This window comes from Falco naumanni, chromosome 7, assembly GCF_017639655.2.
Source record: "Falco naumanni isolate bFalNau1 chromosome 7, bFalNau1.pat, whole genome shotgun sequence".
Lineage (NCBI taxonomy): Eukaryota > Metazoa > Chordata > Aves > Falconiformes > Falconidae > Falco > Falco naumanni.
The window spans coordinates 72,680,486-72,706,688 of NC_054060.1; the positions used below are offsets into that span (position 1 = coordinate 72,680,486).

The window sequence follows — 26,203 nt, forward strand, 5'->3', positions numbered from 1 at the left end:
CAATATAATTTGAATTTCATAACATATTTGGCATTTTAAGACACTAACTTAAGAACCAGATGCAACAAATGTCACCCAAACTTGAAACACGTTAAGGACTGATAACGAACCGATCACAAAACCCAGTAGTCAAAGGAAGGAAACCCCAAAAGAAAATATCCCCAGAGAGACTGCAAACAGCTTAGTTAACAAGCCTGTTGCATGTTTTTTTTTATCAATGACCTCGAAATAAATACCCACCCCCATTGGCACACACACTGTTTCAAAAAGAGGATACTGAAAAACTGGGGGAGCTGAAGGAAAGAGCGACAGAATGATCTTGAGAGTAGGAGGAATTTCCTCAGAGCGGGGAAGGCAGGTTTCATATCAACTGGCAGGACACAATGCAGATACCCCAAGGCTGACTTGGGATGCAGCACACCCTTTACTGTACCAATGCAGTACAGTAATTACTCATGGTTAGAAGATGGACTAATTAGCCCTGAAGAAAAGCAAGGTTAATCAGGTTCAGGCTGTGTCATGCACCTTTTTTCCATCCTGTTGTTGAGTACGTTACCCCTGTAAAAAAAACAACAACAAAAAAACCCCAACAAACAAACCAAAAAAAAACAAACCAAAAGACTGAAACATGATCCCTCCTGCTCTGTTTCATTTCCAGCAAAAAGGTCTTAAAAACCACGGGAGTAAAATCAAAGACATCTCTGGAAAACACCCAGCGGGATTCCATAAGCTGATATTCTAGCATTCTGGAGCTGAACTGCAATTACAGCTGCCTCACACGTGGAAGGCTAATAATCTAGATTTAAACGTGCAGTGCTGTACCTGAAAGCAGGGCTACACTGTGCCCTTTCAAGTGTTCCACCTGCACGAACAATGAACAAGCTCACAGGTGAAAAACATGGCCCACTCCTCCTCTTCCACCACCCAAATTGCTCTAAGATGCACCACCAGCTGCTGTTTCCATAGAAGAGAATCATCTTCTCCCATCCATTTCCTAGGACTTCATTTCATATGAACAAATCTGTCACTTCTGAGCATAACCAAGACTCTCCTGATCTCAACACCAATTCTGCCCTGGTGACTCAGTCTGAAGTCCACTGCAATAGTAGGATCCTTTTATTATCAAAAGGAAGATAATCCCATTCATTTGTGTTGGATCACTGTGCTGCTGTGACCAGTCTTTTCATGTCTCACAGCTGTGCAGTGCAAGGCTGCTATTGTGAAAGACTGAGCTTGTGACCTGCCTGTCGCTGAGCCGCAAGAACAGAGCCTTTGGCAGCCACCTCAGCCCTGAGGACACCCAGGATTTTTGATGAGGAACCACCACTCTGTCAGGACAATCCCTGCAGAAGACAACTTGTAGGGAAGTGTCGAACAGTCACAAAACCCATGTCTGTAAGTAAGGGATCTCAAAGGGCCCTCTTGCATTGCCCTCTTCTATGCAAACACCCAGCAGCCACCTCTGATCTTATTAAACCCTGGGAGACACTGCAAGGCCATCTTTCAGGAACAGGCAAGGCAGGTGGAGGTGAGCGAGACAGCACAATCTGCAGCAATAAAGGAAAGTTGGACAACATGACGACTTAGGCTGAGTTGAGGTGGTTCTATGAACAGCAGCTCCGAGGACTCGTTTGATCACCTGAAACAAAGGTGACCTAATTCAGGGGGGTTTATTGACAGTGAAAACTACACATTTTTGCAACACTGATACTAACTGAAGGAACTTATTGTCAAACATCAGCGAAGGAAGCCAGTTAAATAAAAACCTCATAATTGACAAACAATCAAACGGATGCGGATTAGCTATTTACCAGAGAAATTCTGGTTTAAGGGATTGGTGTTCTGCCAGGCAGAAAAAACAAACAAACCATAAATACTGCTTTGATTCACATTTTAATTTGCTACATATTTCATTATCTTACACAACACTATATTAATTCATATGGAATATATATATAAATTGGTAAAGTAACAAGGTAACAAAACTAAACACAAATTTGCTGCTTTGAAGTTTGTATTGCATTAAACCACCAGTAAATTCTGATCTGCTCGACTGAACGGTTGCGGACATAGGATGCATTGGAGTCCAGCACATCCTCAGGATGATGCGGTTCCTACTGCAATTATCACTGGCAAGCATCAGACATCTTGATCTCACCAAATAACAGACAACCCAAGAACTACCAGTTGGTTGCTGGATGGCTGATGGAAGGCTGAAGCTAGTGACCGGTGGCTAACAATTCCACCGCTTCCTCCGTGCCACTGCCCAGCGCAAGGCCTGAATAATCAACTTCTCGTTATTCAGGACATTGTAATCAGTCAGTTTCACTAGTTTGTCAAAATTCTCTTCACTGAAACACACCTCCCTTGTTGTAAATGGGGAGAGGATGCTGGAGACATCAACTTTGCCTTCAGCCATCTCTTCAGGACTCCTTTCCACACCTGAGGAACAAACCACAAGGACATGCACCGATAAGGTTTTACTGCAGTACATGGATCATATCAGTCATTTAAGTAATTAAAGGTAGAAAAGGGAGATTTGGAGGGAAATATATGATTTGCCAGAGGCATGCAAAAGTCATCTAGTAGCGCTGTATTCCTCAGCCTCCGGATCAAGCCTCTGTCCAAAAATGATTGTAAGCCCAAACAGCTGGGAATAAAAAGACTGATTATCAGCAGCAGCGCCTGTAGGCCGCTCCTTGGACAACACAAAGCCTTTGTTACCCAAACTAGTGAAGTGCAAAGAAAAGGAAAACAAGACACTCTCATACTGAATGAAACAACAGCCCTCTCACTGAAAGCTCAGGAGAAATGAGGGCAGTCAGACAGAGAACATAGTTCATATTAAAAACAAAGACCTCTGCCCACTCAGTCCTCAGTCTGGGAGATTACTTTTAAATATGTGAACAAATCCCAGATGAATGGGCTACCGCCAAAACTTCTGTATGGTTTTGCCTCTGCCTTTCTTTGCAAGCAGCAGTGCATAACAAGTCCACGTCTACAGAGTAAACCAGCTTTTGTTGAGGACCTACTGCCCATGCCGTACAGATTTTGGGAGTCTTACCTTCACACTATCTATCTCTGGTATGTCCTGTGGAGTAAATGCCTATTTTCATCTCAACTGTATTAGGAAAGCTTCTGGGGTTCTCCCAGTTCAGAGATACTGACCGATTATTTTTGTCAGTGATAAGACTGGTAATGCCAGCATTGCAAAGAAGGTCAGAGATGACAGTGAGACATCAGATATGAAATGGAGAGGACACACACAGCAAGTAACTTTATTAGAGTTGCTAGCCACGGATGACTCACCAGGAGCTTTATATTTCTTGAAGGTGTCATTTACTAGGGGGAAAAAAAGCACCATTGGAGCTTGTGGACTGTCAGCATCTTCAAACACATAGCACTCCTTCAAGTTTTCCCTGTCTTCTTCACTTATCTCAATTTTGGGAAATGGAATTCCTTGCCCCGAGATGTACTTTGCAATCTGATCCAGAGGCTGGGTGGATGAAGAAAATTAATACAAAGAATCAAAACTCAAAAAAGATCCAGCAATCTGGATTTTCATAAACTCCAGCAGCTAACATGTATATTCTAAGGCTTGAATCTCTCTCTGGGACTTTCAGACAGAAACAGCCATAACCACAGCAGACACTGCAGCTTATCTTATTTTTTGCTTTGCCTTGGGCAAAAGAAAAAAACCAGTCACTTTCTTTGAGCGGTCAAATGGAGCCAAAAGCAACAGGACTGATTTTATGGTTCCAATGAAACTGGTTCAGAATGGGAAAGCAAAGAAACTTCAAGTATGGGGAAAGAACATATCAGTCCAAATTATTCTGTGTTATTGTCTCGGCTTCTTATTTACCACTTTCCCAATCTTTGTCCTCTGCATAGCTTGTGATTGATTGATAATTACTCCCTATGAACTAATACATTTATCAACATACCTTATGACCTCATAAAAAACCCCTTTAACAGCTATATAATACTATTAAGTCTATTTTAAATTATTCTCATTATATATGCAACACTAATTATATTATTTTTCATTATTAATCAAGTCTGGCATCAGCCAGTATATTTCCCCTAAGACTGGTATGAGATAAACAGGCCCAGAAACACATAGGTTTTCCCATTTAATCTGTTAAAACATTGTTAGGACTTTCCATTGCATCTGTAACTTGCTCAGTTCAAGGAGAAACAAAATCAGCATCAAAGCTCCAGAATGCTCCTCAGTCAGCTCTTCAAAAACTCTCGAATCCACTGCAGAAGATCTTGATTTTAAAAAGTCTATATCTATCACTGTCTTCTAATATCCTTCTCAGTTACTGAGAAATAACTCACCTAATAATCTAAGTAATAAATCAGATAATAATAATCTAATTCCCATTTCAGTACTGAAAAGTTAGTTGGTTTAACTGATGAGTGCTAGAAACCAAAAGACCATGAAGGAAAAAGATCTCAGATACCATGGCTTTTCTTACCAGTGTCTGGGACCCTCCACTGTAATTTAAGTGCAGGATGACGTCCACCTCTCTCTGCGATCTCACAAGCGGTGGGTAACTGGTATTGATGAAAAAACCAGTATCAACCAGGGAGAGCTCATCATCTGCTGTTTCCATCAGTTTATTTGGGAAGGAGTCTATCACTGTATCTGAAAAACAAACATTTCTCACTACAACAAATAAAACCCCAAGCCTTACTGCTCCTCTGCAGAAAGTTAAAAAGAGGGAAGAATGGAAAATTTTGTTCCCCATTTTCCCTGTCTACCTGCCTTTGACTCACTGGCAGCACTGATTTACAGAAGTTACACACTACAGCTTTTTCCTTCCTTCCTGGATACCTCAAGCAGCTTTGGCCCTGAAGGGGAGATCCCTCCTGCCCCCCTAGGCTGAGCTCCTCGCCTTGTCCACTGGAACATGATCCCCAGACAAACAAATTCAATTTCACCACTCAGCACCCCCAAATAATGAAATGCTGTTCAAATCTGTCTTCCGCTTCTTCCATCTCTGGAACGGAGAAGTGGAATTTCAGAGGAAGTCAGTCTTGTCTCTTCCTCCTTGTTGGAAGTCCTAAATTAATTCCCAAACTTAATTCTTGTCAAAACGTTATTGAAAAACATGCTGCGTTACTGTGCCTTTCCACGTAGAAAATCCTTCACTCTCCAGGTACTGGCTATGCATCTGGAAACCTCTGATAAAATTGGGATACTGTGCAATGGTCGGGCGTCCTGTTAAGACACCTCGCAGAGCAGAGGAGAGGGCACTCGAGGGAGTGAATACACAGGTGTCCACCTCATAGGGATTCACGGACAGAAAGGGTTCTTCCTCTGCAAGAAGGACAGAAATTCTGAATTTAGGACAGTTTTCTAAAATGGTCAATATTTTTAAAAAACGGAGTAACTAATAACCACAGTTGTTGCCATCCCCCATCCCAAAGGTAAATCACATATTAAGCCCCTGAAGTCTGTGCTACCAAATAAAACGCAGCTTTAGGCAGTGAATTACGTGACAGCCACCTGCAGGCAGCAAGCACCACCTCCCTCTCCAGGCTTCCTTGAAAGAGGGCCACCTCGACTGCAGCGTGTGGTGGAGGGGTGAGCCACGTCCCAAAACATACAGGAGGACAACAGTCACCTTTGACCAGGACATCTTCAGAGTGCATGTGAGTATCACCCGACGGCACGCATTAGATAAATTAGGAAGCCAGTCACTCCAGGTTCTCTGTGCAATTACCAGCAAGAGCAACCTTTCTCGGCAGCACAGCCGAGGAAACAGCTGCCTTCTGCAAGAGCTGTTTTCTCTACTGATGGTATTAGCAGCCAAGGAGGACCACATCCTGACTTAACCTTAAGCCAGGTTCTTAACACAACATGATTTTGACATGTCAGCTGGAGACCGGCTTTGTGTCTGTACGTCCTTTAGAAAAAAGCACAGCTTTGCCAAAGAAGTTTAGTACTTCTAAACCAGGCAGAATAATTTCTTAACTGATGCCTCTGCTTTGCCTTCCTCACATCTTTCTCTTGACTTGGGCAGTATCTCTTTAGGCATTAGACCTCTGCACAGAATATAAGCAATATATACCGGTGGTAAAAAAACCACAAAGACATCTCACCAATATCTTTTACTCTGTCCCTGGTCCATCTACACCAGAAGTCCTCTGAGTCAGCAGCCAAATTCCAGACATACATCACATCTATGGAAAATATACTACTCCACATGCCTGTAACGTGAAAGAGAGAATAGAAACAGATTGATGGAATAGTCTTGTAAGAATTTTTATTGATACATATCCGGTCTTTCCCTTTGGATACATCCTTTCTGTCTGCCTGCATATCTTCATGGGCGTACTTCCTAATTATGTCCTTGCTAATTCAAACTCACACCTGCTCAACCTGTTTGCTGGTGCCTTTCCAGTTCTGTCCTCCACAAACCACTTGCTCACGCACACACCAGCTGCCTCTCAAACAGGCCACCTTTCCCTCTAGCTAATAGTCACCTTGCATATAGCAGATGCGAGTCTCTGAGAGCCTCTTCACCAGCCTTCCCATAAAGAATTCACTTCCAAAATGTTCTGCGCGAATAGACGCTCCGTATTTCAGAAGACCGACTTCGTAAGGAGTGAACTCCAGCCACTCTTCAGCACCAGCAGCCAGATCATGAAAAGGCAGTAACATGTTAACGACTGCTAAACAGAAGAGTACTAGAGAGCAGGAACAAATCCTGGGAAAGACACTGGCTAGCGCATAATATGCCATTCACAAGCTATGGTTTTATCTGTACTGCCTGCAGCACCAATGCCACAAAGGTCCTTTCACATCACGGGAGGGTGGTCCCAGGCTGCGTTACAGCAACCTCCAGCAGAAAAGCCCTGATCTGAATGAAACCATAAGCGTTCCCTGCAGTTAGTCTTATGCAGAAGTATGTATTGCTTATGTATAACCCATTCCCTCTAGGGCATCAGTGACAGAGAGAGTTTAGCATTCACTTTGTGTCATGTACTCAGCTGCTTGTATTCAACAAATGCTGTGAAAATTAATACTAGAGGAAACAGTGATTTTCCTGCCACTGGACCCAAAAATTCAAAGTTTTCCCTTCATTTGTTCAAAATAAGACCATGTGGAACCATCATAAGAATTAGTTCCATCACAAGGTTTTTGTGACCAGGATAGATTGCGAGTTTGGCATCTTCTGTGATGATGTAACTGTACTTTCACTTCTGGCAGTGTAGAGAACTCAAATTCTAAAGACTAAAGATGTCTGGACTTCTTAAGTGTTAGTCACTGTTACCTGAAATTTTAAAAGGGGGTATTTTTCGGCATGTGATTAGAATGAAAGGACTACTGGATTATTAAAGCTGATTACATGCATTTAGTCTTAGTCTGGATTACTTACATTATAAAGTTGTTAAGAAATCTAAATCATAACCATTACCTCTGAATGCCTGAGCACTATAGCTGGACTTGAGGTTGATGGCCACATAGATGGGCAATGGGTTCTGACCATTATCCACTGCCTGCCGTTGGTCCGAGAGTCTATGCTCATCTTTCTGGTTTTGATTAAAAATGGTTAATGGAATGAGGTGAAAAACAACTTGCACTTGGAATAATATAATGTGAATTATCAGCTTCACCCAGGTTCTCCTTCCCATTCTCAGCTCACTGGATTGTTCAGAAATACCTCCCATGGGATACTCCAGACTTGGCAAGTATCCCATAAGAAGCAGCTACACCCTATATGGGTTCTCAGATTTTGAGATATGCAGAGGTTGACTGTAGATTCACTAAGGAAAAAAAAACATTCCCAGGAAGAAGCACGTGGCTAAGTGAAAGGTAAGGTATGCTGGATCTCAGCAAACAGAACTGATCATATTTTAAAATACTTTGCAAGTATATTCATATGCAAGAACATATGCTATTCCACATTGAAAACTTCCTTGTATAAACATAAACCAGAAGGAAACTACCTAAGCTATACTATTTTTAAAGTACCAAAATCTGTAACACTCTTTCTTAAAACTCAGCAACATATTTAGAAAATTGTCTCTCCCACTATTTGAACCATTTCCATTTGCAGTCTATAAATGAGTCACTTTATAAATGCATATTCTTGGTTTATACTAGGAAGTAAACTGTTTCTAAGTAGAATATTTAATGTACACAGTGATCGGTTTACATTTAAAAATATTTTTTTTCCTCAGGATTTTTCTTTCTTTGAAAAAAATGAACACCTTTGACTACAATGCTATGGTTCCTTCAGTTCAAGGTCAGCCTCACTATAAATCAAGAGTAGTGCTTTAATAATGCATCTGAACATACAGAATTTAATCGGCCCCTAAAGCATTTGTGTTAGTAGTACTGAATGGCATCCCAGGATTTACTTTCTTCCTTCCCCTTTACTGCTATAGAAGTTCACCCGGTTTCGGCGTGGGGGGAAAGGAGTAATACCTTATCATGGAGCATGGATTCAATGACAAGCCCCCAAAGGTCTATGAAAGAAGTGTTATGTCCTTCTTTAGTCCTCTCCATCAGGTCATTATAATAGTACTTCAGACAATCCAAAGAAAAACAGCAGATCTTGGATTTGGTTACTTGCTTGCGAGCTTCCTTGATTGCATCCTCCAGATATTTTTGTGACCAATTAACATCTTCATATAAGTTTGCCATTGTCCTGAAGAAACATTAGAAGAAAATAAAGAGGAGCAAAGCTGTGGTTTGGCTTCAGAGAACGTTCGTGCAACCTTTTTGCCCGTTTCTTAATTCTGAGGGGTTCACAACTACAAATTAAAACACACTTAAAATATCCTCATTTCAAGAGCAAAACAAAACCTCCAAGCTTTTCTGGTTTTGATGATTAAAAAGTTTGCGTGGGCTCAAAAATGATCTGAGAAGCTCAAGGGAGACAAGAAAGAAAAATTATCCACCCAAGGCTATTAAATACAAAGAAGTCCCAAGTCCTCAGAAAATTTATTTCTTGGAAGGTGGGGGTATTCTAGAAAGCAGTCATTACCGGTTTACTCTAGTCCCACATTTGTTCCCAGGTATTTGCCAAGAGCCCCTGCCAGCGAGCCAGCTGGGCAGCGCTTGGGTCTTGCATGCGTCCCAGCATAGCCATTCTTACCTGTGTCCTTGAAATCCTAATGCGCACGGGTGCACTCCGATTTCAACATACAGAGGAGTTAAAAGGATTTTGGTAAATACTTAAGACAAACCTGCGATTAAGGTTTGAACTTATATAAAGGACTGACACACAATTCGGTGCAATAAACCCTCTCCACTTCCAACCACGTGTAGAGCAGCAGAGCTACCTGGAACCCACTTGATAAAAGACTTTTAAGTTATCTTAAATATGACATAGCTGTAGTCTCTCCGAGGTCAGTAACTTGGCATCATTTGCGGGACTGTCTGTGACAGCATTAATTCCGCTAGCCCCAAAGACACCTTTTGCCAGAAGGAGATGCACTCTAAATCCAAATTAGAAGTGAGAACAACCAGCAAATGGCAGGCATAAATTCTTCTTCCCATCTTTCTTCAATTTCCAGTCTGAAGACAAACTCGCTGCATTCAGTCTAAGGTACAATTGATAAAATATAAAAAGGGAATAGAACATTTACATGAAAATACCAGGCACAGACTGCGCCTGTGCGGTAACAAAAGCAGCTGATAAATGTGACGACCGGTCCCTTACCGGTATGTTTTGTTTCTTTGCCCTAGATAGACATGGAGGAGACTGTGGGGAAAATGGACGTGCTTTTGTTTTACTAAGTGCCGCACGAGCCGATAGGGCTTACAAATAGTCAACAGTACAGAGCAGAGAGTACAAAGAGTGAACCTTGTTCAGGTTATTCTCACCATGTGGTACCCGATAAACCACCAATGTAGGAAATGCAATCGAGCAGATTGAGTTTCTGGAGACCCAGCAGGCTGCCATACATTGCTGTCAGCGACCGCGTCCCTCCACCAGTTGTTGTGATGGCCACCACCGGCACCTGCCCAACAGAGTAAAGCAGAAGCAGAAGCCATCCATGTATTAGACAGTGAGGTAACAGGTTATAGCACCGATACGAGCTGTGATGTTGCTCCAGGCAACAAGGGTGTGATTGCTGCAACAGGCTAATGTTGCCACCACCCGCCTGACAGGAGAGGGAAGGCTTGTGTCCTACCCACTCACATCGGGCGGGCAGGAGGCTGTTTACTTCATATATAATTGGAGATCAACCTCATCACCCTGGAACTCTTCTCAAGGTGTATTATTAGAAGCTGTCACAGGAAACACGGGATGTGCCACGCCAGAGCAGGCCTGGGTTTGGCAATTCTGCCCCTGACAAGGAGCGTTCCCCCAGAACACACAGCTCCCTGCAACAGGCCAGACCATGGGGCTGCCGATGGCTGAAGCTCTCATGGCCTCAGGCCGGCTGTCACCACGTGTCCGGGCATGGCCAGCCACCGGGCTGCCCTCCACAACTACAGAGACAGACCATTCTTCTCCTCACCCTCTCCTGGTCCAGCACACCCTTTGCTCCTCTCAGCATCCTGAGCAGGGCGTGTGCTTACGTGCTCTACGGAAAACACCCATTTGTACCTTTCAGGTATTAACTTCCACTATCATCAAGCGATCTGCTGTTCTGAAGTCGGTGAAGAGAGCTTGAAGAAAATATTTCTCCCCTTTAATGAAATTTTAAAAAAAATCACAAACCCAAACAAATGTTGTTCTACCCTAAACTCTATGAAGAAAAATTTGATCTTAATAAAAAGCAGAATAATTTCAGAAAGTTATACTTTGGGTTTTACATTTTCTAACCTTTTTCCATTATGAATTAAAATTCTCATGATAATATTTTTTTTCCAGTTCAAATGTGAGTCAGTTAACAATGTAGAGCAGATTTTTTCCACTATTATGAAGTCAAATACATGAACAGGAGAGCCAGAGTAATTAGACTTTTTTAAAAAAACTAGCTTTAGTCCTACCACCTCAACCACTTTTCTGTGTGCCAGGAAACTCTTAGACAGCTATGTAAAAATGTTCTTCCCAGCTTACTTGAAAACTTTATTTCCAGTATTATTCTCTGCTCTGAAATCCAAAATACAATTTTTTTAAAATCTGTACCCTATCCAGAGCACTGTTTCTTTTAATTGTCAGCTAAAGAGGATTCTTGCTGTTGGTATGTCTGTACTTTCCTTATTTTCAACAACCCAGCAAGGCGTAAGTGGTTACAAAACTTACGAAGCAGGAAGCTTCGTAAAACTTAGGAAGCAGGAGCATGAGCTACCGTGATGAGGCTACACTTTTGATCAGCTATTTCATCTATACAACTCGATGATGCTATAAGATTCACTCTTCTTTTCCAGCTTGACGCTTTTATCCTAGTAGTCAGTTTTCCCAAGAACATGCCTTTCCTGCTGCAGAAACCCCCTAAACTGTTTTGACTCGGGTCTCTGCACGAAAATTTTGCTTCCTACCCTCAAAATACTTCACAAATACAATGACTGCTGCTTTGTCCCTGGTACTGAGCTAAGGCACACTACTTCCCAGGCAGCATCCCCCAGGTATTCCATGTCTGCCCACTATAGATTTTCCTCCTGAGACCCACGAGCAATATCAAGAATAGACAGGAACAGGTTGAACTGAGGAGCTGTCAAGGAGTCTTTGGGGCTGCAAAGGCATCACCCTGCCCTTCCTGCTCTGCTGCACGAATGAGCTACTGCTCCCCTTGCTCAGTTCTTGCCTTAGGTGGCCGGGCCCACCCCAGAGCAGCAGGATTAACCCACATGGGGTTTTTATTTGTGGTTTCAATTTTGTGAGCCAGGCCCCAATCCCTTGGAGAGGAGCTGTTACCAGGGTCTGTATTGGCTTGCCTCATGCTCTTTCAGATCCTCCTCCAAATGAAGAATCTTTTTCAGAGCGGCAGCAACATATTTCTTCCTCTTCTTCAGGAAGTCCTGCTCCTCCATGCACAGGCTAAAGCCCAAGCGCACATCCAGGTCTCCTGAGCTGGAATAGGCAATAGGACAAATCAGCGCACATGTCATTTATAGCTGACCTTAAGACCTGCATGGCAGGTAGTCAGTAAACTCCACAGATCATCTGTAAAACAAGCTATTGCCAAGTCTGCATATTGATCAAGGAACAGAAGGAAAAGCAGCAATTCTATTGCCAGTACCGAGTCATGGCAAGGATGAAGAGGAGCTTCCAAGGTACCTGAGATTTCTTGTGAACCCAGACACAAAGACAAGACACAAGCCAGGGAAAGATCACCAAAACAGGTAATTTCAGGAGTGATTTTTTTCCCGTATCCATTCCTTTTTATCACTGTAACATCCTGGAAAACTCAGGTGATGCTGCCATCACCTGCTCTCAGGTTTTGACAGGTCACTAGTAGTGTTTAAAGTGAAGGTCTTAATGAGCTGTATAAGGGACTGTGAGCTGCAGAGCAAGCATCACCTCCTGCTCAGCCTCTGTCCTGTGAAATTCAGCCTTTCACCCGTGGGCGAACAGATTTCCAGGTAAGCATTTACAAGCTTCAGCTTCCAAATATATATGAATATCCATCATTCTTCCCACATGGGCAGCCACATTGAATTCTCTCCCTTGAGAAATGTGAAGCAAAAGTCAAAAAAATTGCAGGAGAAAAGGTACAAGACCAATCAAGCGACAGTTAATGTTTTGTGCCTTCAACAACACAAATACACTTGGATACAGAGAAAAGCACTCAATACTGACCAAACCTTCTGGGTCACATCACCCTCTGGTGGCTGCAAACTCTATCCTGAACATTGCTTTCACTAGTATTTCACAGACGGGAATGTTTCAAGGGTTAGTGTTAGTAACCTCTGTTCTCCAGCAAATTTGGTATATCACAGTGTAACTCTGAAAACAGAGGAAGGTCAATTGATTGACCTTACAAAAACAAACAAATTTTTTATCAGCAGATTGAAATTTCTCTTGAGCTTTCTATAAATCTGTCTCTATTAGATTTACATTTCAATATATTTTGTTACGGTCCGAGACGGAGCAGGTAGCTCGTCCTCCTTTGCTCGTCTACTCAAACTGCTCCCATGCTCTGAAATTCCACCTTGCTTCTGTTCTGCATATCAGCCCAATAGTAAGGATGCTGTGAGCCATATGAAGCTTTGAGCTGTCTTTATAAAACATTATCTTCAATTTTACCTATCACTGGTACAAGTCTGTCTCTGCAGGTGGGTGGGCAGAGGTGCAGCTGGTCAGGTCTCAGCTCCCATTCTGCTCAGTGAAGCAGGAGACAGGGCAGAAGCCAGGCTGCCCTATGTTTGTTTTGGTGACTTTGCAAAGTTAAAGAGGGGTAGAGTTTATGTCAGTCATTATGCAGATCTGACTATTGGCATAAATGTGCAGCAAAATTAATATGTGAGTAGTGCAGATTTATGCATGTCTAAGAATAGTAGTCATAAAATAGGCTAATTTACTCCGAAGAAACCTACCAAGGCTTACAAACTCATATTGAACTGCATGATGCTGTAACTGCAGCAGCCCTGCACTTACCCCAGGCAACACGTGAGTACAGGACAAAGCACTCACACAGCACATTTTCTTCTCTCCACCTACCACAGAAAAAACCTAGATAACTAGTTTACAGTAATGGATGATAAAATCCTGGATGATAGGACAAAAAGAGACTATCTTACCATTTTCTTGCTGTCAAGCACAAGTGAAAGGAATGATCCTAGAAATCCAGAAAATAATGCTAATTACAATGACATTTTAAAACATTTCTTTCCTTCAAGGTCAGACAATGCTTATTCAGTAAGAGAAGAGGTTCTCAAATAATAATTTATACTGCTACGGACATTATTTTGGTACAATTAAGCAAAGTCTTGCTCCTGCTCTGGAATCAAATTCTCTCTTATCTAACAAACATATCTGTTTGGGGCAGTTAGTATGCCACGAGCTTGCATGTTACACCAGCTCACAGTGTACACAATTACCAGGAGCAACAAGAATGAGTCAAGTTACCTTATAAAAAAAAAAACCACAACCAAAAATGGCAAACATACAAACATATTGATGCTCTCAGTATCAATATTTATGCAAGTTAAGCTCGTATTTTGGACTGTGGTGGTTTTCTGTTGGGTTGTGTGTTTTTTTTTTAATTACTAGCCATTCTGGAATTACTCTGACAAGCAAAAAAAATTTTTGAATGCACGTGCATATGACACTCATTTTTGTTTCTTGAAACTCTTGTTCCTTCTAATTTTGGCATGCAGGTTCGCAATTATTTCTGTATTATTATAACTATTGTTAACATCTGCTTCCTTAAAAGTGAATATGAAAGTATTTTTTTTAACATTGTCAATAAACAGCTGTACAACTCCACAGTGATTTTGTTCACTCAGTAACTTTATTTCTAGCAGGACAATACTAAGCACACTTTGAAAATACTTATTTCAAAAGGTTCACAGCACTCACCTCTTCTATTATTATTTCCTTCTGCAAAGGGAGTGAATTCAGAGGGAAAGACAAGACCCCAGATTTCTCTGTTTCACTTTTATCTGCCAGCTGAAAAAGTGGTAGGAATGCACACATGAAAGGGTTGCCATCTCTAGAACTTCTCCTACTATGAAGCCAAGTGCAGTTCACTGGTGAATTTCTTTTTCTAATTTCAATGAGGTTAACGATAGCACACAGAAGGGGAACATACCTCTTCTGGTAATATGACATCCAGTCTTGTCTGGTCGTTTATGACACAGTGAAATACGATGATCCTAAGGCTGGGATCAGAGTCCAGCGAAATCTTCTGACTTCCTTCATGGGATCCCTTCAGTGTAAACGTAAGCTTCTGGTCTAAACATAGAGGCAGGGAACAAACAATTTTAACTATTCCAAACACACACAACTAATAAATAAAATCCCCTTCTACTCTGCATGCTTTTTGTCTGATTTTTCTTTCACCACGATGACTAAAAAAATGTTGGGTGGCCAAAACAGACTGAAAACTGATACAAAGTATCTTGGTGGATCGGTGTAAATCTTTAATACACAGAAATCACACATTTTTTTAAATACTGTAGCATGCTATTTGGTAGGTGCTCTACATGAAATAATAAAACCAAGGTCTAGATTTAAAGGGCTGCCAGTTTAAAGGCATTTTGGAATATTTACATTGAATAAGAGAGTCATTTATTTGATGTCAGTCTCTTCTGGTTCCGTTGTGCACATTGGGTGTATGTTCTGTCTGCGACAGGGGTCAAATGATTCAAACCCCAAAATCAAGCAGAATGCTTGACATGTGTCCTCACATCACCAAAACTGAAACAACCTGTCAACCCGAAGCCTGCGTTCCTTGCACAGAAAAGCCTTTACATTTACAGAGAGATCATACGCTGTTCTCTTGGAAGCTCGGGGCCGAGAGGCATATAGTTTTAGCTCACTAACCTTTCCTCTCCATGTTACATTTCAGTCTGAAACTTCCTACAATGCAGCTCACACCTTGCTACCATTTTCTTCATAAAGGTCCAACTTCCCTTTGTGAATGCCTTCAAAACAGTCGCTATTTTTTGACATATGCCCCTCTAGCAGCTTTACACAAGCTACCGTTTATCTGAATGACCTTAAGACTAGTGAAGAGTCCTGCTACCTTCATTAGAGCTACATTTTACGGGCAAAGCCCTGCTCTGGGCGTGGTTTGCGTTTTGTGAAGACCCCTTCGATATAACATTAGATTTAAACTTAAGCTCTTAAGTTTATTATTTTTGCTCAAGCAGCCAAAAAAAAATTGTTCAGAAGCCCCAATATGCAAAAACTGTGTACATACTCAAAACCAAATTAAACATACAGGATAAAATTTCTACATATTAATTATAAGATAATTTTAAAAGAATATCCAACTAAGTTAAAAGCTTTCATTTTGAACAAGCAATAAACAAAGAGAACTAATCTAACTTTTCCCCAAGTTTTTAACTCTAGTATATATGGCTTTATTTTTGCATCAATTTAAGATTTGCCTCAGAACCAAATACTTCACTAACTTGAATTTTGACAGATACAATCTTTCTGCAGGGTGGGGCATGGCAAAACTTTTAAGTTTTCCATGACACAGCTAGTACAACAGATTATTGATTTTTCAACATCTGTTATAACAACCGAATCGCTACACAAAACCGAAAGGTTAATGAAGCGAGACTCTCACTTGTAGACTGCTGCTTCATCTTCCTCGCATCCACTCTGACCTCTAAACAGGAAACCTCACGCGCCTGTAGCAAGAGAGGATAAATGACGATTGAGAGAAGTGCAAATGTCATTGCAAGTGACTCACACTGTTCTCAACCAGCCCCTCTAGTTGATTCATGAGCAACACTACTGACTCTCTCTTACTATGTCTTCAGACAACATGAGGGCAATAGTGATGTGGCGTTTTTTCTAAGTTTGGAAATAAAGAGGAACTACTCATGAGCTGCTTGAACTTGGAGAGACAGCTAAGTAAAAATGATGAGACCTATTCAAAATAGTAAGTGTATTAAGATATGTGACCATTCTTGTGACCATTTTTCACTTTCTTCATTAACCCCTGATAGCGCTGGGTATAATGCAGAATTAATGGGTAGGAAATTGAAGATTATAGAAGCAAGTAGGCGGCACACGCATTTTGACAGCGGCCTCAGAGCAAGCCTTTGCAGAAGGTGGCACCACCACAGCGATGACAGAACAGTGATCCTTAGTGCCAACAACAGATCCTTTTTCTCAGCAGGACAGCATGGCTGAAAGTACTGCCTTTGGGACACAACTCAACTTCCACAGTTAAAAATATGAACTCTTGTTACGAAGGCACAGGAAAGATTGTAAGAAATATACATTACCACTAGTACTCCATTAGTAATAATGCCATCAGGATAATCTAGACTGGAAAAGAAAACAGAAAACACAATGTCAACAGCGGGACAAGTTGGGACAAATATTTAAGTCTATGAATTAACACGACTCGTTTCTCTCCCTCAATCAACTTTGACATTCCTGACTTTAACATTCCCAATCAAAAATACTTTAAAGCTTTTATCAAGCACAGTTCTAAATGACAAGCCCAATTGAAAATTTTTCAACGCACCTGTGATAGAACATGAAGCTGAGCTTTTACTCCTGTGTTTTTTTCATACTTGCTTTAGTAAGCCGTTCAATGAATTCTGGTGTGACATACTGAGTTTGAAGAGAGCTGGAGGTTGCTACACCCATCTTAATTGCTCTGATCAATATGCTGTTTTACCTGAGGTTTTGTACCCAAAAAACTAATACACTTGTCTAGATTTCCACAATTTCCCCCCAAATGACCATAATGGCAGAAGAAATTATACTAACTTTATAAAGTGACTTGCAAAATGCACATGAGATTTTAGTATATCACTATATGTGTTTCTACCTATCCATCTAGCAGCAGAAAGGTGTTCATATACTGCAGACGCCAATTTTTATATTCTTAAATATTTTTCCCTCAGAAAAAATCAGGCAACGACTCATTAAGAAATTTACCATTTTATTAAACTGCAGATGTAAATTCATACAGTATCTCAACAGCCCAGAGTAGTCCAAAGGGAATACACATACATAAAGTTATAAGGATTTAGCACCAACTCCTCAACCTACTGCACAGTATAAACTATCTATTCAGACTTTACAAGCTGTGGATTATATACTTCATAGTCTCACAGTAACATAGTTGAGATATGTATTTCATCTCAGCTGAAACCAGGCAATACACTTCCTTTAAAATCAAATGAATGACATTGCTGTTATCCATTTTAAGAGAATGTTTATCACAACTATTAGATTTTAGTACAAATACACATGAAAATAATTTTGTAGAATTTCCCATGACAAAGAAGTCTCCCAAAACTGCAAAGCTCATAAAGAGTTTATAATTTAATTTCTAAATCAGTATTTTCCTTTTAAGAGAAAAATTATGAAGTGGCTAAATACAGTGCAGAACATTTGTCAGTAAAAAAACCCAAACAAACAAAACACCACCAAAGAAAACACAACATCTCCCCCCCCCCCCCCCCAAAAAAAAAAAAACCCCACAACAACAAACTCCAACTAAAAAAACATCAGAGTTATAACCTAGGGAAAAAAAATAAAATTACTTAAGAATTTTGTAGGATCTTTTTTTGAAAGTGTATTTTAAGTGTTCAAAGGACACTGGTCAGAAATGGGCAAAAAATACTCAGTGCTTCTCACTGCATGCAGGGAAATAAGTTTAAGTACTGCTCAAGTTTGGTTTCAGACACAAACTTTTGCACTTAATTACTATTTTGTAGTCAAATAGTTATAATATCACACAACATATGGAGCCAGTATCCTCAAATACCTCATTTAAAAAAAAAATCAAGGAAAGCAGAGGAACAGCATGGTGTATATTAAAAGATCACAGCTTGCATAGCCTGGTGAAATGAAAGTGGAAAGACAGGAAAAGAAGTCTCTTTATGTAGGTACGTATCCAGTAAAGTGTAGTATTATTTGAGGTATTGGTATCAGCAAAGTATAAAGTTCAGCTGATAGTTAGGAGGGCCAAGGCATGACCTTCAAACAGGGTGGAAGAACGTGCGCTGTTGGCAGAATGGCTTGAAAGGCCTCTGGGAAGAACCAGGACAACACAGGCATCAAGCACTGACAGTTGAAATATCCCTCTTGGGGTGTCACCTCTGCGGTCACTGCTGTAAGAAAGTCCAGCTGCTGTCACTTGCTGGTTACTCTCCACACCTGCACTTCCAACTTCTATAACCTAAATTTCAAGGCTTCTGCTGGTCACGGCATAATATGTATGATTTTTATTTTTTTTAACCCGGTCATCCATATGCTTCAAGAGCAAAGCCACTCGCATTTCTCTGAAGCTTTGGAGATCAGCTGTGGCTAGAAACACAGCTGGGACACATGCAGAAAGGCTCTTACTATTCAGGTTGTCAGGGACCTTTGAATATTTTGCCTACCTTTGGAGCAGTGAATAACGTCTGCTTCTTGGGATCAGCTGGTAATTTCCCTAACAACCAAGCTGCTGTTTTAGAAGCCCTCCTTACACACACTAACACTCTTGTCCTCTCCTCCATCACAGTTTGTGACTAGTGGTCTTTGTTAACGCAGGTGCCAGTTTTGCTGTGTGAATCGAGAACGTATTACGTGGCCTGTGGCAGGGGAAAGCAGGAAGAGAGGCCCTGGGTGTCCCTCTCCACTAGGTGTCTATTAAAGGGGTGCCTAAGACCGCACTGGGCTCTGAGCCCAGGGATCACTTCCCAGTACCTGGCACACCCCAAATTGCCACCTTCTCCTTTTTGAGATCATGCCTGACTTACAAGGAAATAAGCAACAGTATAAGGGAATTTGCAGTCACACAAATTCTTGTATAAGAGTTCATTTAAAGTATACTACTGTGCTCCATCACACCACAAAATTTTAGTTCCCCTTCTTTTAGTAGCTTCCACATAGTGTAGGCTACTTTCCTGAGCTTTCTGACAACCCGACAGAAGCATGGGCAATGGTACCGTTTCAACAAAGAGAACTGCATTCACCTGAAAGGTTCTTTGGTTGTCACCTTTCTCAACTTAAAATTTTTTGCCTTCAGTGCTCCTTGAGGACCTGTGACTTCCTGACATAAATAGGAATGGTACATTTGGCCCCTGGTGGATGGCAACTCAGCCTCCTCTGGTTGTTTCCTCAGCAGTGCCCAAACCAAACGGCTAGTGTGCTCTGCTGGTCCCCCCGCACACATGGAGGAAATTCCACAAAACAACACAGCAGAACTATAGAAAGAAAAAAAACCACTTTTATTTTCTAAAAATCATGCTTTTGCCATATTTCAATTATTAATATTTAACTCTTCTACATTTTGTACACCTATTTACATATGTTAAGTGGGCTTTGTTTTAAACATAGTTTTTCACATTTGAAAAAAAAAAAAAAAAGGAAAAGAGAGGGGGAACGGAGATGAAAGGTTGCCTAAGGGCAGGCCTTCATTCTCCTAAGAGCTGTTTGAGATTCACCTCCTCAGCCTGGAACACCTGAAAGACAGAAAGAGCCCAAAATGACGATCAGAAGACCCAGCAAATACCCTGGGGCCCTTGAACCTCTCACTAGAAATGCAAAGTACCTTTCAGTTCATCAGAAGTCTCTTTGTGGCCCCTCAGTGTCAGGTGTGGGCTTCAGTAGAAGTCAGAGGGGAGGGGGATGTTGAGTGAGCGAAGCCACCTAGTCCAGCGGGACCCTGTCCCTGTAGCAACTCGTAGAGGCTCATGCTGATGTTGGACCCTACCAGTGGAAACATAAGGGAGAAAGCCCACGTTACTGTTGATAATCACCAGAAAACAACACAAAAAGCACTAAAGTACGCAAATCAGCAACCTGCGTACAACAACCTTACCTCTTCTGTCACTGCTGCTCGAGGGCAGCAGCTCTCACGCCAGCTGGGCTTGTGTAATGGGCCCGCGCCACACTGGGCAGCAGTTTGCAATTCCTTGGCTCGGTGGCTGGCGAAACGGCACTTGGGGAAGGAGCACGCCTTCCTCTGCGTCACTAGGACCAAACGACTGGCTCTCACTGCCTGCTTTGCAGGTACTGCTCGAGTGGCACGAGAGTGAGGCAAAACTAGAAAATGTATTCATCTCCCCATTGTGGAAACCAAGCTACCAAAATGAAGGCTTTCTTCCATTTTAAATAGAAGACAACAGGAACGAATGCAGGAAGCAGTTTCATACAGCCCACCAGTGTATTGTGAGGGAACTTTTACAATGTTCTTTGATAAGAGTAACACAAAACACAGTATTTGCAGTGAGGTCAATGGACAAAAAATATAGGAATGACAAAGCCACTATCATAGGTGTGACCCCAGGATATTTTCTTGGCCTGAGGTTAACACTGCAGTTGTGATATTATTCATCTGAAATGCTGCGTAGAAAGTGCAGGCTAATACAGTAAATTTTTCAATTGGTAAATCCTGGAATGAAGAAGGGGAAGGAATGAAAAACTACTTCAGATAAGCAGTGCCAGACAAAACATGCTGGTGGGAATAATTATTGATTTCAGAGGTGAGCTCCCGTATTTACCCTAAAAAAATATGTTCTCATTGTTCCAGCACAATACCAGATTTGTAGAAACTGTGATGCATGGTTAGCTGTACTCTTTGTAGCACTGTGGTGGGCTCTCCCCCCCGCCTGAAAATTTTCTCACATCCAGCAATGCCAAAAAACCCTCGCCAAAACCTGCTGAGCTTGTTCAGCACAGGAGAGGCTGGTTTGGTCCATAGCTTTCTGGTGATCCATCTCAGCTACTTCAGTCTTTCAGACCTTTTCCAGGGCTCTTTAGGTTATCACAGGTAAAGCAATCCATTGTCTCCAATTTTAATGCACAGCACTGCTGGGACCTCACAGGGACATTCCCTGGCTTATGATGCAGCAACTTCTTCCCTTTGCCTGGCCCTTCAGGCCACAGCTACTGCATTGGTCACCCAGGTACCCCACTATGAGTGAAAAAAGTGCATCAGATGTGTTCTTGCTGTAGCAACTGAGCTGTGACTGTGATTTTTCAGAACCTCTTCCTTGGGACTGTCAAGGGTCCTTTTTATTTGTAGAGTCCCAACACCAGAATTCCTACTGAGAGAGACATCACCTGCGGAAATCACTAAAATTCTGACCTTATCTATCAAACAGGTCTCTGGGGAAAGGCAATTAGCTGCATGGTCTAAGAAAAGAGCTTGACACGAAGCTGGTACGCCTGTGCTTCAAGACAAATTCCAGCCTCTGTCCCCATGCACAAACCCACTCGTGCACAACATCCAAGCCAGACAACCTACCTGGACCTCCTTCATCAAAAGACAGGATTATCAAGAGTATGATTCCATGTACCAACTCTGTGAGCCATCCTCTAACTTGCAAAGGAAGGAAGACCCTAGACGGGCCATTTGGGACACCTGCTGGAGCTCCCTTCCCCGCTGCCTTTACTGGTGTCATGACGCTCCTAAGCTAAAATAGGCAACATTTCTCTCACCGTTTCTGGGCCTTCTGCCAGTCCTGGCGCACAGCAAACAACAAACTATCCACCCTGGTGAGTCTCCACAAGTTGTAACAGGAGATTCTGGGACTGCTTTATCCCTGATGGCTTTTTTGCTTGTGAATTCTGGGAGATCTTTCCTTCTCCATTCATAACACTGGGCTACTGCCCTTTCTCCAGCAAGTCCCAATTTCCCCTTCTGTCAGGAACACACACAACTCAAAGTCTCCACCAATATTACCCTGCTAGGCCTCTGGAAGTGCTCCAAATGCCTCGACAAGGTCCCAGTAATACCATTCCTCCTTCAAGGCTGTTTTAACAACACTTTCAGTCCAATAGCATGGATCAAATTGGTAACAGAAATCCTTTCAAGTACCCTCCTCGGAGTCATCAAGCATATTATGGAGACAGACCAGAACACCTGCGGTTCTGCACCAGACTCCCTGTTCAGTTAGAACAGCAGGCTCCCAGATTTCTCCACAGTATGCATTACCTGAAGCAAACATGCCCCCTGAACAGTCAAACTCCACAAACAGCTTTCAAGCCTCAAGTGAAGGCTAGTGCTGTTCCTCCAGTTTCTCTTGTTCCTCAGTCCTCAGCCTCTCACAGCAATTTTTAATCCTTACTTGATGCAAAATATTTAGTTCCTTTCCCTGCTGGAGGTGATACTCAAGCCTACCGCAGCTCCCCACATGTAGCCAGGTAAGCTGAGTAGATCAGCTTACAGCAGGGATCCTCAAACTACGGCCCGTGGGCTGGATACGGCCCCCCAGGGTCCTCAATCCGGCCCCCGGTATTTACAGACCCCCCCGCCGGGGGTTGGGGGGGGAGACCAAGCAGCCACAGATGGCTGCCTGCCACTTCATCCACGCGCTGGCCCCCTGGTTAAAAAGTTTGAGGACCCCTGTCTTACAGGATAGCACTTCATAATGCTGTGGATTTGAAAAGCCAGATTCCCCAAGAAGCGGGGATGTAAGAAATTCAGGCTTGCCACTCCTCCTTCTATGGGTCAAAATTTCCTGCATATTGTAGTTGCCTTTGTAATTCCTTGTGTATTGGTTCAGTGACAAAAAGAGAACAGAAGGAAGCTGGCGCCCTGGAGCCAGCAGTCAAACAGGGCAAAAATGATGTCTTCAGATATTTAAGATCTAAAAACATGTATTCTGAAATTCCAATTTACAAGACTTGAATGAAAATATCTAGACGCTGTTTTCAGAGACTGGAGGTTTAAGAAGCACTGTCACATATGAACCAGCCTTCCAGACTATTTTTATATTAAGTACAACTATTTATTTAAAATTTAGGACTCTACTCACGTATTCTGCAATGTGAACTCCACCTCCAGCTCCTCACGTGCCTGAAGAGGGAGGAAAAGAAAGGTATATTACTTTGTTTTCTTCACAGCTTTCATCATACTAGTTACATATAATTTGTAAAATAGATATTTAGAACAGCACTTGGGAAAATACCCAGAACATAAGAATAATCTGCAAAAAACACCCGTGGTGCCAACTGAAGATACTGAATCTTAAGACACTGAAAAAGCGGTTGCTAAAACTAGTATTTTTGAAATAGAATGCATGCAGACATCGGAATTGTTACTCTGCTAAACCAGCCATTTTTCAGATTTTAATTCCCAACAGAAAAAGAATCAGCTGCTTTAATATTATTACAGTTTAAAGTGGCTGAAAATTTAGAACTTACACCAAAAGTCAATGAACGTACCAGAAACATTCTAAATTAAGGCACCAGGTAATTAGTCCTAGCTGGTTCCATCCTACATTTTTAGCATAGAGGTTTGCTCTTAAAAACTAGCATAGGGCACTCATACAGGGATTTTAAGTCTTTTCTTATAATAGCATGAAAATACAGTTTAAATAGATTTTTCCTATAATAGAACACTGTAAAAGGACGTCTTTAGATGGAAGGAAAGAATTAGCTTTTGTCCTCACCGATTCCATTGCTCACCTGTGGATTCAGCTGAAACTTCACTCGAACAGTACGTCCTACAGTGAGTTTATCTATGTCAAAGAGAACTGTGCAGAGTTCATCATCCCTTGTGACAGTGTCTTCATCACAGACCTTCAGCTCCAGCACATTCTGCACAAAGAAGTTAAGAACATCACAGAATTACTTCTTTACCTATGAGCTCCATAAGGCAGGAAAATCTCACAACTAGGTTTTCCTTCCTCCCCCCCTCCACTTCTAGGGGAAGAAGGAAAAAGAAGAGAAACAGAAAAGGGAAAGAGATTTGGGAGTATAAGGCATTACATTACTGGTAACTGCATACACAAAGAAGTAGGCTTGTCTCCCTGGTAAAATGAAACCAGACAAGCAGGTCATGCAGAACATTCATGAATTTGTGACAAGTAACTATCAAGCATTTCTATGTTTATTTTATGGCCTTTAGCTCTAAGTATATAAAGCAGGCACAGGTACACCAGAATGTTTAGAAAATTTCCTTTCCACCATACCTAGAACTAACTGGTCTTGCTGTTATTTTCATGTGATCTTTATCTTGTGTTTCACTTGTGTATGTCAAGATCAGGAATAGGATAGTAAGGCCATATTCTGCAGGGCATTTAATCACTTCTCACTGCTTCAGTGTAGTAGATGTTTAAGTAACAGATAGCTGGAACAGACAATACCAAGGAGGATGTAAGCAACAAAGTTTTTTCTAAGGAATTAACACCTCCAGTGTTTGGATACTATAGCTATACACTTAATAGTTTTATTGTAGTTTTGCATAACCTACTATCTGCAGACACCAAATGGTGAAAAGCACTTATTTTCACTACCTTGACACGGCGGTCGATCTTATAGCAGAAAGCTTCATTCCAGACGGGGTTTTTGCTGTTCCTGATAGTCCTGGTCCGAACTTTCTCGGCTGAGGCAGTAGGCAGCCACAGTGTCACGTAACAATCTGAAAGAGTGACTGTATAACGAGAAGATGAGCAGAGTGATGACATATCCAGAGAAAGAATTATTGCACTGTGTACATTTGACCCTAATAAGACAATGGTAACATGGTAGGGGCTTTCTTCCTAAAATATACAGGGTGAGGAGTAAGTAACACCACAAAGCACTCCTGGGAAAACAGAAACATTCTCACATATTTACCATGCTCATTCCCACCTTTTCACTTCTGGTCAGACTTAATTCTCTTTTAAAATATTACTTCATATTTGAAATAGCACTGTATTCCACACACAATACATGCATACCTATCCACGGTGCATTTAACTTTATATTCATGACCACCCAAATGACTGGGGCAGGGTATGTTGCCAGAACATGAGAGTATCTACCCTTACATGCTCTCTGCCACATGCACTCACATCAGCTCTTGGATGGCTCCTCTGTTGCTCCTCACAACCTTCACCCTGGGCTGCAGAGCCTCCCATTTTCTAGCATTTCTTCCCCAGATGTGTTACCTTAACAAACTGAAGCCTTTATTAAAATGCTGGTTTAAATGAAGTACAACGTGTTGTTGGTTTTTGGTTTTGTTTTTTTTTTTTTTTTGCTAAAAACTGCTCCCTCATTGAAGCTGAAAAGTTGTATTTCCTTATCATAAATAGGAATGTGTCAATTTCATATTTGTTCACACATCTGACAAATTTTATCAGATTGTACCTTTCTCAGCAATCCTTTTGGAAAACAAAATCAGTCTCAGCCCTAGGGCTAAAGTACTATTCATTCTATTCCTTCCTACTACTCTATCTGCAGACTGGAGAAATCCCGCCATCGCTCATAGATGTCTGGGGAAGGAAGCCATGAGTGCCACGAAAGGCATCAGCTCTTTCCATATTCTGACCCCCCATATGGGCCTGGAGGGAGAACCACCAGGGAGTGAGACTTGCACACATGCTGACGGCCTTTGTCTCATACCTATGATGCAATACATATTCTCCCCATTTTGCATTAGCAATGCTCAACCAGTCATCCGGTTCTTAAAGCAACCTTATGAGTCAGAATGGGTCAAATAATTCAACCCACAGTCAATCCTTGCATCATGCTCAAGACCTGTAATGATGTTATTACATCATATTAAGTATAATTTTCTTCACTTATTTCCTCTATCTTTCAGTAACAACTACAGATTTAGGTTTTTAGACATATTTTTCCCAGGCTGTGCCTTCATCATATAGTCAACCATGCTATCCACATCAGCAAACCTGTGGGAAGGAGACTTTCCAGAAAGTGGCCTTAGC

At 41.7% G+C, this 26,203-nt stretch overlaps 1 protein-coding gene across 3 annotated transcripts in view; it reads right to left on the reverse strand.

Annotated features, from left to right (window-relative positions):
• Positions 1 to 1,877: 1,877 nt before the first annotated feature.
• LOC121090836 (cytosolic phospholipase A2 epsilon-like) overlaps positions 1,878 to 26,203 on the reverse strand; it is a 43,418-nt gene continuing 19,092 nt past the window's right edge. For 2 of the 3 annotated variants that reach the window (XM_040599577.1, XM_040599578.1), the window contains 18 exons: positions 24,791 to 24,927; positions 23,961 to 24,092; positions 23,309 to 23,349; positions 16,826 to 16,868; positions 16,159 to 16,222; positions 14,671 to 14,813; positions 14,439 to 14,528; positions 13,658 to 13,695; positions 11,852 to 11,987; positions 9,848 to 9,984; positions 8,444 to 8,666; positions 7,431 to 7,545; positions 6,496 to 6,633; positions 6,112 to 6,219; positions 5,135 to 5,326; positions 4,482 to 4,651; positions 3,310 to 3,496; positions 1,878 to 2,442 (listed from right to left, as the gene is read on the reverse strand). In XM_040599577.1, coding sequence (XP_040455511.1) covers positions 2,234 to 2,442; positions 3,310 to 3,496; positions 4,482 to 4,651; positions 5,135 to 5,326; positions 6,112 to 6,219; positions 6,496 to 6,633; positions 7,431 to 7,545; positions 8,444 to 8,666; positions 9,848 to 9,984; positions 11,852 to 11,987; positions 13,658 to 13,695; positions 14,439 to 14,528; positions 14,671 to 14,813; positions 16,159 to 16,222; positions 16,826 to 16,868; positions 23,309 to 23,349; positions 23,961 to 24,092; positions 24,791 to 24,927 — 2,303 coding nt within the window. In that variant the 3' untranslated portion in view covers positions 1,878 to 2,233. Of the gene's footprint in view, positions 2,443 to 3,309; positions 3,497 to 4,481; positions 4,652 to 5,134; positions 5,327 to 6,111; positions 6,220 to 6,495; positions 6,634 to 7,430; positions 7,546 to 8,443; positions 8,667 to 9,847; positions 9,985 to 11,851; positions 11,988 to 13,657; positions 13,696 to 14,438; positions 14,529 to 14,670; positions 14,814 to 16,158; positions 16,223 to 16,825; positions 16,869 to 19,519; positions 19,751 to 23,308; positions 23,350 to 23,960; positions 24,093 to 24,790; positions 24,928 to 26,203 lie in introns of those variants that run through there. The other variant, XM_040599579.1, reaches the window with a different exon arrangement.